The sequence below is a fragment of the Rhinolophus sinicus genome, chromosome 6 (assembly GCF_057876585.1).
Source record: "Rhinolophus sinicus isolate RSI-liver-muscle chromosome 6, RSI-T2T, whole genome shotgun sequence".
NCBI lineage: Eukaryota > Metazoa > Chordata > Mammalia > Chiroptera > Rhinolophidae > Rhinolophus > Rhinolophus sinicus.
The window spans coordinates 1,982,694-2,000,071 of record NC_142506.1 but is presented as its reverse complement, the minus strand read 5'-3'; the positions used below and the strand labels follow the sequence as shown (position 1 = coordinate 2,000,071).

Below are 17,378 nucleotides of genomic sequence, written 5' to 3'. Positions count from 1 at the left end.
GATGGATGAATGACAGCCACTAAGCCACCTTCTGTGCTAGATGTGGGGGCACAGAAAGGAAAACAATATGGTACCTGTCTCACCTCACCCTCAGCTCCGAAGGTGCATCGGGCAGCCACGCTCTGGGAGGGGGTTGGGGGGGGAGTCTGGAAGGAGGTGCTCTAGGAGGAGATGGGGCGGGGGAGTCTGGGAGACGTCTGTGTCCTGTCTGTAGGGTGAGAAAGGCCCACTCCCGTGAGTGTGAAGGGGAGAGGGCTGCTGGTAATGAGGAAGTGGGTGTGGCTGGGCCCGTGCCAGGCAGAGGTGTGAGCAGGGAGAAGCACAGCTTGTGACAGGCCCGTGTGTTTGGAGAATGACTGAGGGGTTCAGTCGTGTGGGGCTTTGAGGGCACCCGGGTCTCGGAAGCAGGCTGGCCTGCTGCTCAGTGCATAGCCACCCCAGGTGGTCAGCCTGCCCTGTGACACAGGCACACATGTGACACATACATGGGATGTATAGTAATGGTAGCAATGTAGAGAAACAGTTTTCGGTCTGTGGAAGGACAGACATGGCTCTGCGGGGCTATTTTGGGCCCACGGAAAGGCTGGTCTGCGGGGTGAACAGCAGGGAAGAGGCCGGCCCCAGGTGGCAGGAGCCAGGGCCAGTTGGGGCAGGTGAGTGATCCCTGTGTGCTCTTCAGACAGGGGCATCCCCTTTGGGCGAGGGGGCACAGGTGCAGGTGGGGATCCTTGGGACAGGTACAGGAGGCCATGGCATTTCCTCGGCAGAGACCTTGAAGGATTGGTCCCTGGGGGGTGTACTGACTGGGCCATGCGCCTTGCAGTGCCCGGTGGGCTACACATGGGACAGTGGGGGCTGTGTTTAGAGACCTTTCTGAGGCCCCTGGTCCTGGGTGTGGGTTTGCAGATGGGGGTGAGAGGACAGAGCCTGCAGCCTTGGAGTCCCAGCGCTGAAGACCCTGTGGGTGCCACCTTCATGGCTGAGGAGTGGAGAGCTGGGAACCGAGCAGGAGCTTAATTTTTGAAAATGAAAGTTTTGGGGACTCACCCAGGTATGTGGGAGGCAGTTGGGTATAGTCAGGCTGGAAAGAGGCCTGAGGAGGGACTGGGGCCAAGGGCTCAGCCCTGGGGGGGTACAGCTGGAAAGAAGGGGTCTGCAGGGGGCTGCTGAGGAGCAGGAGGGCAGAGGAAGAAGAGCAAAGGGAGGCAGAGTGGGGAAGGTTCAGGAAAGGGGCCGGCGGCCTCGGACGTCTGGTGTGTTGCCTGGAGCACACTCATTTGCTTCTCTGACTATAGTCTCCAACGAGAGTGTTCACAGGCTGGTGTTCTGCCCAGTATCTGTGGATATGGCTTCTTGTGTGAGGAAGAAATAGAATGTATAGGTGCACAGCTAATTAGGTCCAAACCGCCAGCTTTTGAAAGTAAAATATTAGAAACAGTTTCCTGTAACTGAAGACGTGGATTCCTTTCATGCGTGATACACCAAAGGTCCTTAAGTTATACAGTAATCTGGATTTCCCATGGTTGGTCTTGGGCCCTACTGGTATTAAAATTTTTTTCCAAATATAAAGAAATTATTGGCTGAATTTAAATTATGTAGCCTAAAAATAAGTGTGCTGACTTTGGAGTGTATTTAGTGACTGAAAATGCTATCATTGTATAAATCCTTTTAAATGCAAAAGTTCCCTGTTGGCACTGCCATTTCTAACTGAGATGTTGGTGTTGGCTGTTCCTTTTCTGCTGGTCAAGGTCACATTTCTCCTGAGGACTGGATGTCCTTCCTGAGGCCCTTTCTAGAGTCCCTCAGAGACCCTCACTCCCTACTCCCCACCCTGTCCCAGGGGCCTCTTCCCTTCCTGTATCTCTATACCCTGAGCGTCCTGGTCTAGACTTTTCTATTTCCAGCTGACTTGGCACCTGTGTCACTTCCTTCTCTCTCACAGACTGCATTTCCTACACGTTGAAAGATCAAAAAGCTGTCTGGCAGCAAAGTGGGTTTTGTCGTAACCGTAGTAAAAACCCCACCAGACACAGTAGTTAGAAAAGAGAGAGAACAGAGAGCCCACGTGCCTTGTGTTATTTGGGGCAAGACTGCAAAGAAGAGGCTTAAAAGAAATCTTGTACCAAGTTAAAGTGAGAAGAATTCAGGTGAACGACCCCCTTTTATCGATCTCAAGGGACCATTTGGTCAGCTGAGGAAGGACATGTGTCTTCTCTGTGTCCCCACTCGTCTCGCCACCTCCCCAGGTCAGTGGTGACAGAAGTAATATATGTGACAACCCCGCTGGCGTGTAGGGCGCAGGGTCGGAAACACGTTTGCATGGGGTCTGACAATTTACAGAGCCTTTCACTGCCCTCCCCACCAGCCTGGAGGGAAAGCGGGGACTTCCTGGGGACCCAAAGGGGCTGGGCTCCCCGGTGTCCCCTTTATATTTCCTGCACTTGCCCCTTGAAAGCGAAGCTCAAGGCCTCGGAGGAAGTGATTTCCTGCCGTAGCTGGAGACAGAGCCACGATCTGAACTCATTACACTACGGGGCTTTGTTCAGAAGGGACATGTCACCCTGTCCAGGGTAACGGCGCAGAACCAGATTCCCAGTGGGCATGCGACTTGCCTGAACATTGGTTGGGCCTGAGAAGTTCCTAAAAGCAACTTCCAAGGCTGCCCTTCCTGTTGGGCCACTGGTGGGAGAAGCCATGCGCTGGACAATGCTCGTGTGGCTCGAGGGGAGACAAAGAAAACAGTGGCTGCTTCGATGGAAGGAACAGCAGGACAAGGCCCGACGCCAGGCGCTAACTCGTATTTCCGCTTGTTTTAGGTTGCTCAGAAAAGGGGAGGCATGCATCTTCCTTCTCTCGATCCGGAGGTTCTGTCTGTGTTTGTCCCTCCCTTTGTCAGTAAAGAGGACAGCCAGACGGCTGGTGCGAACTGTGTGGCTCTGAACAAAACCAAGAGGCGCTCCTTCAGGAAGAAGAGAGAGAAGCCCAGAGCAGAGCCCGGGAACGGCCTCCCGGAGGGTCCTCGCGGGCCGGACTCTGAGGACGTTTGTATCCCCAACGGTGTGGACCTGCTCGCCCTGCCCCAGCTGTGCTTCCCAGGTACCTTGTGCCCGGGACCCGGGCCTTAGGGCCACACCAGTGACCTGGTATGGAAGCCAGCACACTCAGGAAAGCAGGACTGGAGGCCCCAGCCCCCCAGGCCCCTGCATCCTGTCGCGGGACTGAGCTGTCTTGGTCTTTGGTGTTTCACAGCTAAAAGGCCGCTTAGATTGCTTAGCGCAGCCCCCATTTCTTGGAACACTGAGGCCTAGGAGATGAGCTGTAGCATTGCCGGCGTGCACAGTTTGTGTATGGTGCTTCCGGGCCTGGCAGGTGGGTTAAATGACGTCTGGTTAGCCAGTGCCACCCCCTCCTACCCCGTTTTCTGAGTCCCTAGGACCAGAAGCACAGGTTGCGTTTTTCCCCCAAACTGGCCCATTCCTGGAAGCATCAGGCTTTTCACTGGTCTTAGAGAAATGTGACAGTGGCCGGTATAGGAAGCTCAGATGGAGGACTTGACATAAGTACCTGTCTGGTCGTTTCCCCGAGAAATTGATGCCGTTCCTTGGTCTCAGGGATTATAACCCGGGACCAGCTGGGACCCCTCCGCCCCTGCTGTGCCCAGGAAGCAGCTGTCTCCCCAGGCCTCACAAACTGTTCTCTCTCCATGTACAGGAGGCTTGTGTGTGGCCTCTGAACCCAAGGAGGATGGTGTCCACTTCCTGGTGCTGACCGACGTCTGTGGGACTAGAACGTATGGCGTGGTTGCCCAGTTCTACCGGCCGCTGCACGTAGGTGACCCCCCAGGTGGGGGTTGAGGTGTATGTCTACTGTGGTGAAACACACAGAACGTAACAGTCCCTACTCGTCGTTCATTTACTTTCTGCCTCAGTGGATTTGCCCGTCCTGGACATGTAACATTCTAACCAAGGCCGTCCCCCGGGCTCTACTCTGACTTTGACAGTCATAATAACACCAGCAGCCCATGCGTGTGAGCAGCTCAGCACCAGGCATGACCCAAACGCATAGCAATTCATCTAATCCTTACCACAATGAATGAGGCTGGGTGATGAGTGCCATCCCCATTTTCCAGATGAGAACATGGGGGCACAGAGAGGTTAAGTGATTTGCTTGAGGTCACACAGCAATCAGGATTTGAACTGAAGCAGACTGACTCCAGAGTGGTGCGTGTTCATTCAATATTGGTGGGTAGACAGATGGCATAGCTGACTGTCTCCTGGGCTTCTGCCTTTACCTGGCTATCTTACTAGTACCTCAAGTCCCAAAGTCCCAAACTGAAGAGATCATGCCCCTCCAGCCCTACCCAAATAGCCCCAACCCCCGGGCCCAGGATGTAGGCCCCAAATATTATGCCACTTGGAAGCTCTCCAGTGAGCTGTGCCTTATGGAACCGGGGGCTGTGCTGTTTCTCCGGCTGAGATCCCTTGTCATGAACAAGATCCCTCCGGCTCCCTCTTCCTGCCCGAGACACCCACCTCGTTCCCAGGCACCCACGAATACTGCTGCATGTCTTCCTTTTTAATCCGAGCCCTGTGGCCCCTTCTGTGTCCCGCTGTGTTGTAACTGCATTCCTTCTCGTTCAAACCTGCCAGCTTCTCCAGGGCAGGGGCGCACCTTGCCCCTTTGTAACCTCTGCTCCTCTATGGAGCAGGCACCCAGTGGGGCCGGCAAAATGGGTTGAAAGGCCAGTGCTCACTCCGGCTTGGCGGTGAAAGCTGAGCATGGCCCCTGTCTTGGAGAGGGTCGACTCTGTCCTGCCTCTGAAGCCCCGTTTCCGTCTGGAAATGCTGATGCTCTTGAACACAGGTAGGGTGCTCTTCCAGGTGGGTCAGGAGGTGACAGGGCTCTGTTGCTGTTTCTCTAGGGTGAGCACTGTTTCTACAACGGCCAGGCACACTGGGAGCCATCCCGGCTGAGCGGGAGCATGGCTGGCGGCTTCTTGCCCTACGCGGTGTGCGTGGTGTCCAGGTTCCCCTATTACAACGCTTTCAGGGACTGCCTTTCCTGGTGAGTGTCACGCTGGGCGCTCTGGACCACGGCCACCACTGCACATGGGCCATCAGGGGCAGGCTCAGGTTTGGCCACCTCGCTCCTTCTGGAAATGATAACACGGGGCTGGGATGACAGGAAAGACAAGACCAAAGTTAATGTGCAAGATGTGGATTTCCTTGGGTTTTTAAAAAAGAGGCACAAATCAGGAAAAACTTCTCCTGAGAAAACCAGCAGGCTGCTGTTAGTGCTGATGAGTTGTATTCGCATTTTAAAAATTACCTTTTTTGGTAGAATCTTTAACTGTCTAAACATCGACACTGACTTGAAAGCTGCCCCTCCGGAGAGCTGAGCTGTGTCTCTTTGGCTTTCATGGTCACTGACTCGGGGGCCAGCCCAGGGCTTATCACGTGGTGCATCACCCAAAGTCTCTGAGGGAAAGAGTCAAGTGAATGAACAAATGAGTGTGTCTAGTACAACATGCATTGCACTGGCCATTTTTGTAATTTTTAGAAAAGCAGTGTCCCCAGAGTTTATCCATTTTATGGGCGTGAACACTTTAACATCTATGAGTTACGATTAACAGGCACTAAAGCCCACCCATTTTGAGTGTACAGTTGGCTGAGTTTTGCCAAATGTGTACACCTGTGTAACCACCACAGTGAAACGGGTCATTTTCATCACCCCGGAAGTTCCCTCGTGCCCCTTGCAGTCCTTTCCCAGCCCCGCTGCCCCAGGCACCCATTTTTCCATTATGTTTTTATATCATATACTTCGAACGTCAGGATGCATTTTGGAAACAAACTCTCAAGCACTTTCCTTTGCGAGGTTGTTTATTCCTTACTGAAGTATAACACATACAGAGACCTGCAAACAGTCCAGTAACTTTTCACAAAGGGAACACACTCATGTAACCAGTCCCAGATCAAGAAACAGAAGGCAGCCAGCACCTCCCAGCCCCCTGAAAAAAACCCCAAACTCCCCTGGTACCTCTCCCAGGCACGCCGCCCACTCTGGGTAGCCACCCTCCTATGGATGAAAATCCTGGAATTGCTGACAAGGCCCTTGCAGAGAGTTCTGCTTTGATTACAAATGCTAAGGGGAACAACTGGATTCTCATATGTATTTTGTGGTTTGACTTTTGTTTTTAATTTCAGTTTATTGACTCATCTGAAGTCCTGTAAAGATTTTGAAGTGGACAATCATATAAAAGATTTTGCTGCAAAACTATCTTTAATCCCTAGCCCACCGCCTGGGCCACTCCACTTGGTAATTATCTTACGTTTTTCCTTTGCAAATAGTACAAGTAACAGGATGAAGATGGTTTAAATGTTTTAAATGATTTCTTAAGCGCTAGCTGTGTTTAAATTATGCTTTTTAAGTTCCTTACAGAAGTGTTTTTTTTATTTTTACACCATTTCTAAAGGTCAAAAAACAAATAATGTAAATTAGAAATTTATTTTCTAAAAATTTAGAAATGAAATTTTGTTCTAAAGTCAAATGTGGAGGCTTGAGTTTTGCTGAGTGGCTCATGATAAATAGGTTCTGAGCTAGTAAAAGTCCCCTTTAGTTTGTTGTGAAGAAAACACAGAATTTAGTTACAAATTTCCATTTTGGCTGGAATATTGGGTATTATATTTAGTTTCTTAATGTTTTCTCCTGTCCAAAGTGATTAATGAAAAGTAACTGGTGTATATATGTATATATATTTTGTTATTCACAGTGCCATTATGTTAGTTAAGTAATAGATAAGCGTTTCCCAAACTGGGTTCCATGGACCCCTAGTTCTGCGATGTTATTGGCTGTTTCATGACACGAGGGTTCCAGGGTTAAAGACGTTGGAGAAATGCAGGCCACGTTCCCCTTTTGTTGAGTAGCAGGTCACACTGTTAAGCTATGTGATAAAACCTGTTTGAGGCAGCATTTTTCAAACTAGTTTAATGATAGGATGCTTTTTTTTTTTTTAAAGACACCTATTAAATAAACATCTTGAAATGTATAGTAAATAGTGAATCAGTTTCACTCTATTAGTCCCTTGTGGAAGATGATACATATTAATCTTAGTTTACATTTTATTATCGACAATTGAAAGCATTTATCAGGAGACATGTGACTGAAAATGTATGTTTGTAATAGGACCCTAAACTCAGCAGTCTGCCAGGGAGAAAACCCTGTCAGACTCACGCCAGACCCAGAGTCAGAGCAGCCTGCCTATCTGCCTTCTTCCTGCTTCCAGAAATGTTTGTAGGGAAATTTACTGAGAGCTTGTTCTGTGCAGAGACACTCATCTTTATTACCCGGGTAACTGGTATTTTTTTTTATTGTGCAGTGAAATCATCAAATTTACGTTCTTGTTCTATAAACTCAGCAAGTTCACTGGGGACCTGCTACAGCAGTGAACAGGATCCCTGAGTTCACAACAGTTTTAGGGTTAACTCGCATTTTTCCTATTCTGCCTTTGAACCTATGAAGGGCATAAATAGTACTTACACCAATTTTCTGTATCTTGGGCTCTTGAATTAATTAGTATTTGGTTCTTCATTTCTACCACCCTCAGTGAGAAAGTGTATGTGGGGGTGTCATTATCGACACCTCTTCTCATCACCCCACCTTTGCTCTGCCTGTCACACCTGACCAGTCTGCCTCCGCGTCTGTTTGCACTTTGCCCACATCCACTGCCACCGCCCCATTCTGGGCCCCCGGCTTCTCCCACCTGCATGACTTCGGGAACCAACCACTCATCTCTCCACTTCCATTCTTGACCCGTCATTGACTTCATCCTTTGCATAGTGGCTGGAAAGATGGTTGAAATCCATAAATTAGACTCCTTTTGTGCTTAAAACCCTGCAACGGTTTCTCGTGGTCTGCCTTCACCCAGTCCTGCATCCCTGCCCTGTGTCACTGACCAGCTCTGTCCTGTGTCACTTACCCCCTTGCTCACTGTTCTTCAGCTGCACTGGACTCCGTCAAGCCCTCACAGGTGCTGCCACAGGGCTCTTGCACGTGCTGTTCCCAGGAGTCCCGCCCTCTCCATTTTCTCGTGGCCAGCTCCTCGGAGGTCATGGCTCAGATGTCGGTTAGGCTCCTAGTCTGCAGTTAGGGATTGTAGGTGTGTGTGTGATTTTTATTTAACGTCCATTTTCTCCGTCAGACTCTGAGCATAGGACAGAGGCCACGTTCAGGACTGCGTCCCCAGGGCTGACCTTAACGCCTGGCACATTGCCGCTCCGCAGATAGCTGTTCAGCGAACGAGTGATGGACGGACCTGTGTTTCGTATTAGGTTGTGGTGCTCATTGAATGGGCTCCTCCCTGTGGGGCTCGTGCGCTTGTCTGAGTGCGGGGTTAGTCTGGATCCAGCTTGTCACTGTGATCCCCCCTTAGCAAGTGTCCTTAGCTATTGGGTCCAAGTCGATAGAAGGGCCATAGTGTTTCGGGGAATGTCGTGGAACAGTGGCTATTAACTGTCTTGAGGAAACCCGAGAGGTCAGTTGAGGTCAAGGTTCTCATCTGACACAGGAGCTGATTCAGCAGTATTTTCTGGAACCCCCTGCCAAGGAATGTCAGTTTAGAGGGTGTTGTGAATGTGGTAGCGACATGTAGTTCTTGTGTGTGTCCTGTCACCTCTGTGTCGGGGCATCTGTGGTCTGTGCGGGTGGGACGCGGCGTGAGACCCTGCAGCAGCCTGTTGGGAGGCAGCGCCCAGCCTCTGGCCCCAGGCCAGTGTCCCTTCTCTGACCACCAGCCCGAGGAGAGCAGACATGGGGAGCACCGGCGACCTGGGCCCACTCTGGTTTCTCTCTGCCGACAAGTGGGTCTGATTTCACTAGCTTTTCACATCATGGGTATTACTGGGTGTACACAGGGCACATATTTTTCTTCTTACTGCACCCGAGACACTTTCTGTGTTGCTTTGAATGTGAAGCGTATTCTTTTTCTGGTGTGCCAATCAAGCTGGAATTTGGAAAGCAGTTACTTAAAATAGCTCTCCCTCCTCAGTTTCTTCATCTGTAAAGTGGGCAGAACAACAGAACCCGCCTCAGAGGGCGTGAGTCTTAAGAACCATCAAGCCGCCAGCGCAAGCCGTGGGTGTCCCAGGGGTTGAGCAGTATCCCCGCAGAGTGACTTCCGTTTGTGTTTGGTTTTCATCTTTCCATAGGTAGCTGGTTGACCTTTATCTTTTGAAACACTGAGGAGAATCTTTTGTACACACTTTACAGTCATTAATAATTTGACGCCACTTGGAGCATTTAACTGCTTTACTTTGTTTTGTTTTAAATAAAAAGGATGTTATTGTTCAACTAGGTGAATCTGCTGAATTTTTAATGTGTCTTGTTTCTATAGACAAACGGCTACAAGAAAGCAGGGGAGGCCCCAAGTATTGCTAGGAGGCACTTGTAAATGTCCTCACTGTCAGAAATTAGTCTTGTTTTCAGGGTGGTTGTTTTTGTGTGTTTTTTTTTTGCAAGAAAATACACTTAGACAAGTGACTAAGACGACCAGAAGTATGAATTGTGAATATTTTGTTCTATGACCTGTTTTCTCCACCCAGTACAGTAAGTCCTCACTCAATGTCACCAGCAAGTTCTGCGACTTTAAGTAAAATGACTTTTAAGGAGCCCAGTGGTCCCCTAGGCTGACTGACATAAACAGGAGTTAAGTTTGACGGCATCGCATCACTGTCAGAACAAAATGACACTGACTGCACGCGTTTCTGGGGGACCTGTGCTACTCTGCTTCCCTCTGCTTCCCTCTGCTTCCCTCTGCTTCCCTCTGCTTCCCTCTGCTTCCCTCTGCTTCCCTCTGCTTCCTTCTGCTTCCCTCTGCTTCCTTCTGCTTCCCTCTGCTTCCCTCTGCTTCTCTCAGGCTCTCGTCCTCCCAGGCTTCTCCTGGAGGAAGCCTCTCCATCCGTCAGATCTGACTGCTTCTCCCCGTGCTTTGCTCACACATGGATCATTCTATTCTGCTGAATCAGGGGCGCTTCAAGGGGGCGGGGCAGGCACCCAGCGTTTCCTGAGCACCCCCTGTGTGGCTGATACCACGGGAGGTAGAAACCGACTCTTCACGGCCTGTCTCCTTGGCCTGGCTGAACGCCCTAAGCGGAGGGGACCACAGCTTCCGCCTTGGTGCCCCCAGGCCTTTAACACATAGGAGGCGTTCTGTAAATATGGAATTTGAAGTGTTTTTTCTTTTTTAAACTTTTTGTTTTTAATTTTTATTTTAAGTCTGTTTTTCTAGGACCCCTCAGCTCCAAGTCAAGTAGTTGTTTCAATCTAGTTGTGGAGGGTGCAGCTCACAGTGGCCCATGTGGGGATTGAACCGGCAACCTTGTTGTTAAGAGCACCGCGCTCTAACCAACTGAGCTTACCGGCCGCCCCCGAGGTGTTATTTTAAAATAATATTTAGAAAAATAAAGTGTCTTTCTTAAATTTTTTTGAATTATATGTCTTTAAGGAGCTTTGACTATTAAATTGAACATACTCAGAGAATACATACTATGCAGTAACTAAGGACAATGCGGACTAGCTCAAGCACGCTTGGTTTAAAATTTGTGCCTGGGTGGCAGTGTATCTTTGTTTCGCCCATGAGCAGGTGGCTGATTCATTAGAGTTTAAGGAAGTTTGGCTGCGAAGGGCGTGAAGTACTCAGTTTACGTGTGGACCATTACTGGCGGTTCTGTATATCACTAGACTATTTTATTGTTCTGTGACATGCAGAGTGACAGCATGAGTCTTCAAAAGGATTTCCTCACTCAGATGCTTTCTGAGCTCAAACAGTGAATTTTCATGCAGTTCAGCCTTCGCCGGGAGCAGCTCTCTGAACTAATTACGGAAATTGGTCTTTGCAGGTTTATAACATGAAACCCCTCCAGGTCGTGTTTCCCTCACGCGCGGACCCCGAGAGCCCAGTCATCGACCTGGACCTCCACCTGCCCTTGCTGTGCTTCAGACCTGAGAAGACGCTGCAGGTGCGTCCCTGCCACACCTGGGAGTCTCGTGCCCATTGGCTGAAATGGGCATCAGCACTGCGGTTGTATCAGAGACGATTCAAACGCAAGCGTCTCCCACAGTGCTGAGGACCCGCAGCCTCGAAGCGTTCATGTTTCCTGCTTCAAGCTGACACTCCGCTGTCTGCAGATAGCACTTTTTGTGTGGGGGGGGTCCGAGTGGCTTTCGTTTGCGCAGCTGGAGCAGGCCCCCCCCCCCCCGGGTGGAAGCTGTCCCCGTCTGGGTTTGCTGGGTGGCGGTGTGTTTACGAGCGTTGGGAGTTGACCGCGCCTGCCTTCAGCGAGCACATGGTTTGTTGGCCCCCAGATCCTGACGTGCCTCCTGACGGAGCAACGCACCGTGTTCTTTTCCTCCAACTGGGCCCTGCTGACGCTGGTGACCGAGTGCTTCCTGGTCTACCTGCACCCCCTGCAGTGGAAGCACACGTTCGTGCCCATCCTGTCGGGGCAGATGCTGGACTTTGTCATGGCTCCCACGTCCTTCCTCATGGGCTGCCACCTCGACCACTTCGAAGAAGTCAGCAAGGTTAGGTGTCGACCATGTGAGCGAGAACGTCGAGTTCTTGGGAGCCCACGGCAGGGACTCATGGGAAGCTGCTCTGGAAGTGCCTGAACTGAGGGCTGAGGTCGCAGGGTCAGTGAGATCGGGTCACTTCCGTCCCTGAGCACGTGTGCGCCAGGCACCCCCCCCCCACACACACACACGGTGTTCGGCCTCATGTGTCCTCGCACCACCCCCTGCGGTTTCAAGTGTGGCCTCTGCCGCTTACTAGTTTCCCGACCTTGAGTGAGTTACTTTGCTAAGCCTCAGTTTCCTCATCTGTGAAGTGGGGCAAGGACGCATTGTCACGGGCAGGGCTCCGAGCTGAAGGCTGCCCGGCGCCCCCACCCAGCGCCCGGCGTGTGACTGCGGCTTGGTGGACAGTACCTGCCACTGTTGCTGCTCTCTGTTTTCTTTCTTTTCTTTTATGAAGCTTCTGTTGTCCTGTGGACCGTCTTCCTAGGAAATGGCTGTGCATGCAGCACGCTGGTCAGAGCCAGTGGGGTTCGCGGGCCTTGCTGAGTCCTTTGGCCGTTTTCTCACTGTGTGCCTGGCCCGTGACAGCGTGAACTCCTCAGTGTCCTGGTTGTAAAGACCAATAACTGCTCGCCTCATTGTTACGGTGAGGATACAAGGAGTCGCTAGGACAGCGGCGGCACACAGTAGGGGCTTAGTATGTGGTAACTGTTTTTACTGTTATGCTGACTGGAGATGGCACACATTTAGATGGCGAGCTGATGTCATGGGTTTGTAACGCATACTGTGACACTGCCAGCAGACAGATCAGGTTGGGTTCTTTAAAACAGCTTCATTCAGATATCATTTATATGCCACAAAGTTTACCTGATCAAAATGTACCATCCAGTGGCTTTCAGTAACGTTGTAGAGTTGCGTCACCTAATTTTGGATGGCTTCATCACCCCACAAAGAAAGCCTCTGTGCATCAGCTGTCACCCCCTTTCTGTCCCCGCCAGACCCTGGCAACGACCATCTCCTCCGTGTCTCTCTGCATCTGCCTGTTCCACACCTGTGGATTGTCAGGGGAGGAGCCACTCACTACATGGCCTCTGGGGTCCGGCCGCTTTCGCTCACTATGCTTTGTGAGGTTCACCCACGTTGTAGCAGGTAGCATGACTTGCCAAATGGGGTTTTATCGTATGGTGGACTGTTCCACAGTCTGTCCATTCATCAGTTGATGGACATTTGAGTTGTTTCTACCTTTTGCCTATTGTCAAGAATGCAGCTGTGTGAACTTCATGGGCAGGTTTTTGTGTGGACCTGTGTTTTCACTCACTGAGGAGTGGATTGGCTGGGTCTGATGGTTACTCTGTGTTTGAGACACAGTCAGACTGTTTCCTGAAGCAGCCGCCCTGTTTTCCATTCCCACCAGCCATGGAGGAGAGTTCTGCTGTCTGCGTCCTTGCCAACACTTGTTATTATCAGTCTTTGAGCCTAGCCATCCTGGTGGGTGGGATGTGGGACCACGCTGTGGGTTTGATGTGCGTCTCCCCAGCTACTGCTGGTGTTGAGCGCTTTACCTGTACAGGTGTTCACCGACAGGTAGGTTTTCATTTCCTATTGGGCACTCCTACCTGTCCCCAATAGTCCTCAGGCGTGGCCCCCATGCCCTGTGTTTCCTTTTAGAGCAAATCCCCAGAAAGGCAATAAGTGTGGTGCTGGCCGGCCCTTCCTAGGAAGGAGCTGCGTGTCTTCCTGTGCTTGCCAAAATGAGTGACTCACCAGGGGACAAACACACTTTAAGAAAAGGCCATTCAGACCTTCCTGGAAGGAACGGAAAAGCGTCACCCGGTCCGCCTTGCAAATGAGAAACAAATAGGCCATGCTCTGAAGTTTAGTACTGTGTTTCTTTTTTAGTCATTAGGGGGGGAAAATCGTCTTGCATCAGACCCTTCAGAAGGGAAACATTTTGTGGTGTTTACTTAACAGCTCCAGTCAGCAGTCATGAAGGGATCCCTTGTAATGGTTCACCTGTCCTGGAGGTTTCAGTACGAGCAGCAGGTTTTAACTGAAAGCCTTTGGGGTTTGGGTGTTTCTGTCTGTGGTGCTGGGAGTCTGGAGGCCACACCGCGGCACCTCTGTGCGGTGACCTGCGAACATTCGGCACTGATGTCCGCGAAGGGCACCGCTGTTCACCCGCTGACTTAGTGCCTCTGTGTGTTCCCAGGGCAGACGTCGTCTGTGCACTTTTCCACTCCCAGCTGGGAGGGGCGATCTTCAGAGAGATTCCAGCGACACATTCCAGGGGACTGTTGAATTGCAGGACTCTAGTGCATAACTCATTATTTGTGTATTTTGCCACAGATAAGACTTTATAAGTAATCCATGTACATATTTCAAAAATGCTGAGTGTGTGAGTGCGTGTGTGTGTGTGGTCAGCGAGTACAGGGCCCTGCCCACTCTCTGGTTCTTGGAGGGCAGAGCTGGCAGGGAGGCTGAACCAACGTGTTAGGTGTTGAATGTCGGTGTTGCTCTCATTGCAGTTCTGGAATGTTCTCTCCAGGCTCCCTGAAGTAGCACCGACAGTGTTTGTACCAGGGTAGGTGAAATCCTGACAACACGTATTGGAATCTTGACTCAGACACAGGCATTTAGCTCTGTAACATAACTCATGGCAGTTGCTGCATTCTTGTGTAGAGATATTATAAAGGCTCTGTGTACATATTAGGAAGGGTAATTTAATTAACAATGACACTGTCTTGGTGAACGCAAAATGTATGTTGGAGTTTCCAAAGTTGTATGTAAATTGAAATTCTCACGTCAGTCTTTACACTTAATTCATAGGAAGCTGATGGTTTAATTCTGATCAATATTGATAACGGGAGCATCACCTACTCGAGTGACAACATGGACGTCCCCGACGTCCCTCTCCTGGCCGCGCAGACGTTCATTCAGAGGTAAAGTCGGAAACTGTGTTTGGAAACATCTCGGTTTAAGTGCTGTACTTGCCGGTTCTGACTACGTTTGCCAGTCTTCCATTATGGATGCATGTTTTATGTAGTTAGCATTTGGGAATTATTGGTGATTTTTTAAAAGCAAAAGTCATTTGTCTTCATTCTGATCTTGTTTAAACACGAATCACTGTTGCCAGTCAGGTGGTGGTCACATCCGCCCCGGGAAGCCCCCAGTGAGCCGTGAAGTTCCTTCTCCTTCGTTTATTCACCCCCCCACCCCGATATGTCTCTAACACCCACCGTGTGCCTCACACAGGGCAGCGCGTGTGGAATAGCGAGCAGAACAGACATGGCCCCTGCCCGTGACCCTGTCAGTCCTGGGGACCCTGACAGGTGTGACCCATCGTCCTGGAGGAAGATGCTGTCTTTCTCTGTTGGCCCCTTGGCGCCCTCTCAGTGCTGTCCTTTTTGCCTGCGTTGCTTCGCAGCTGTGAACGGTTTTTTGCATCACTTCTGCTAAAATTCGTTGGCCTTATCAGGCATCAGCAACCTTCTTCCCAAAAGGGCCAGATAATCAATATTTCAGGCTTTGTGGGCCCTGCGGCCCCTGTCGTGGGGAGAGGCTTGGTGGGGACCCTTACACGTGTTGCTTCTGGGCTGGGGGAAAGGGGTGTGGGGACTGCTGTGTGGGACCGAGGTGCGTCTGGCGCCCCGGGAGGGACGTGCGTGCAGCATGGGCAGTGCCAGGGCCCCCACAGGCCGTTCCACTGAGCACGTGTTTCCTTTGGCATCTACTGAAACGGTAGCGGGAGATCCTGCGTTTAGTCCTCCCAGCCCGTGGGGTGGACCGCGGTCAGGGAGACTCCAGAGGCATCTGTGGACGTGTGGGGCAGGATGCGCACAGCAAGGAGCCAGGCCGTGCTGCTTGTGGGGAAGTCGGTGGGGACCACGTCCCCCTTTCTTCTGTCTGCTGGGAGAGCAGATGAAGGCAGAGCGGAGGCCCGTGAGCCGCAGGAGAAGCGGGGGGCTACGCCCCGTCTGTGTCTGCTCCCTGGCTTGTCTGTTCTGATTTCTGACCCTTCTCTGTGTGTCAGTCAGCTCGCGCTGTAACAGGTACCACTGAAGCAACTCACATTTCTTGTCTGACTGTCCTGGAGGCCGGAAGTTGGGGACCCAGGTGTGGGCAGGGCTGGTCTCTCCTGAGGCCTCTCTGCTCGGCGTGCAGACGGCCGTGTCCTCCCCACGTCCTCACGTGGTCGTCCCTCTGTGCACGTGTTTCCTCCTCTCCTCCTGTAAGGACACCAGTCAGACTGGATCAGGGCCTGCCCTGACACCCTCATTTTACCTCTTTATAGACCTTATCTCCTGATATAGTCACCTTCTGAGGCCCTGGGAGTTAGGACTGCAACATAGGAACACAATTCAGCCATTGCTCCTTCTACCTGGATAGTTGCTGCAAAACATGTAGGAGTGCCGCCCTTATTAGTGCTCCCTCATCTGAAAACTTCCAAGGCCCACGGCGGAATGTGTGTCCTCCCTGGGCTGGGGGTGTGAGTCCACAGGCTTTTCTTTTGCGGCCCGCCAGGAGCCCGAGCCAGGAGGCCCGGGGAGAGTGCTTTTGCAAAACCTGCCTTCCTCCTCATCTGTGTACTTGCTGATAAGCAAAAGCCACTTTCCCCTGACCTGACTTCTGGAGTGACATTCAAGGACTGAGGTTTGCTGGTGTTGGGTGCAGATTCTCAAGTGTGGCTTTGGTCAGGCGTCCCCAGTAAGATGGGATTCTTGCCTCGGTCCATGTGTAATCGTTCGAGTTCTAGAACGTACACAGAGGGTCGGATTCCTGGACCCCTCTCCCCGCCAAAGCAATGGTGGGATGTGCTCGTTTATAAATGTGAACTGGCCTGTGTGTGGTCGGTGGCACGTCTGCAAAGGCTCTGCGGCTGTGGCCTGGGCAATGGCGGCCAGTCTCCCCACAGCGTTCTGGAACGTGTGTCCACATGCAGTGTTCAGCTGGGAGGGACAACAGGCTGCCTAGCAATCCTCTGTCCCTCTGCCTAATGGGATCATCAGAAGTGTGTCCTCCCTGCCCCACCCAACCTGGGGGGCAGGGAGAGGGGGCCCCACTCTTCACGGGCAGGCTTTGGCTCAGGGCCATGCTGGCCCAGTGTCTGGGAGGGGGAAGGAGGGCTGGCGGGGGGTGGGCAGCCTCTTTTTGTAGGACTGTCCTGCACAGAGACGGGAAGAGATATTGCTGCAGGCAGCGCTGTGCATCTTCATGCAGAAAGTCAGTGCGGTTTCTGCCTCTGTGGTACCCAAGCAGCCTGGTGCCGCCTCACAGTTGCTCACACCCCTTCCTGGCTGTGGTTGGGGGCACCCGCCCCAGCAGCTTCTCCTCACGTGGGGGTCCAGAGTGCACCCCTGTCCTGCACCGGCCCTTGCTGAGCACTGGGACCTGATCTCACCACCACCCCGCCCCCATGTGGGGCCTTTGGCAGCTGGGTGCCCCCCATTTGTTCACGGCCACGTGTGTCTTACCTTTTACGTCCCAGGTCCGAGGTTCTAGATGAGCTCTTGTCCAGCACCCAGCCTGGCCGATTTCTAGCCGTCGCCGCACTCTGACTCCTGGCCTGGACTCTCCGGTCCTCAGATTTTCTGATGCATTCATCTGTTTCCCTCTCTTCTCACTCGCCTGTAAGCCCCACACAGATAGACTTTGCTGACATCTGCGCCGTCCCACACTCAGCCTGGCATATAGTCAGTGCTCAGGGGATATTGATGGGACAGACACACATCGGGTCATCTATTTTGTGTATTTAAAACCTGGGAATGCTGTTGGTTTCCCAAGATGCATTATCTAAGAGTGCAGCCGTGGCT

General features: G+C 51.7%; 1 protein-coding gene across 4 annotated transcripts in view; it reads left to right on the top strand.

Annotated features, from left to right (window-relative positions):
• The window catches only part of DENND3 (DENN domain containing 3), a 46,562-nt gene that overhangs the window by 3,711 nt on the left and 25,473 nt on the right, over positions 1–17,378 (top strand). For 3 of the 4 annotated variants that reach the window (XM_019724659.3, XM_019724651.3, XM_019724645.3), the window contains exons 2-8: positions 2,817–3,096; positions 3,712–3,827; positions 4,922–5,064; positions 6,204–6,315; positions 10,893–11,012; positions 11,359–11,577; positions 14,395–14,507. In XM_019724659.3, coding sequence (XP_019580218.3) covers positions 2,817–3,096; positions 3,712–3,827; positions 4,922–5,064; positions 6,204–6,315; positions 10,893–11,012; positions 11,359–11,577; positions 14,395–14,507 — 1,103 coding nt within the window. The remainder of the gene's footprint in view (positions 1–2,816; positions 3,097–3,711; positions 3,828–4,921; positions 5,065–6,203; positions 6,316–10,892; positions 11,013–11,358; positions 11,578–14,394; positions 14,508–17,378) is intronic. The other variant, XM_088798926.1, reaches the window with a different exon arrangement.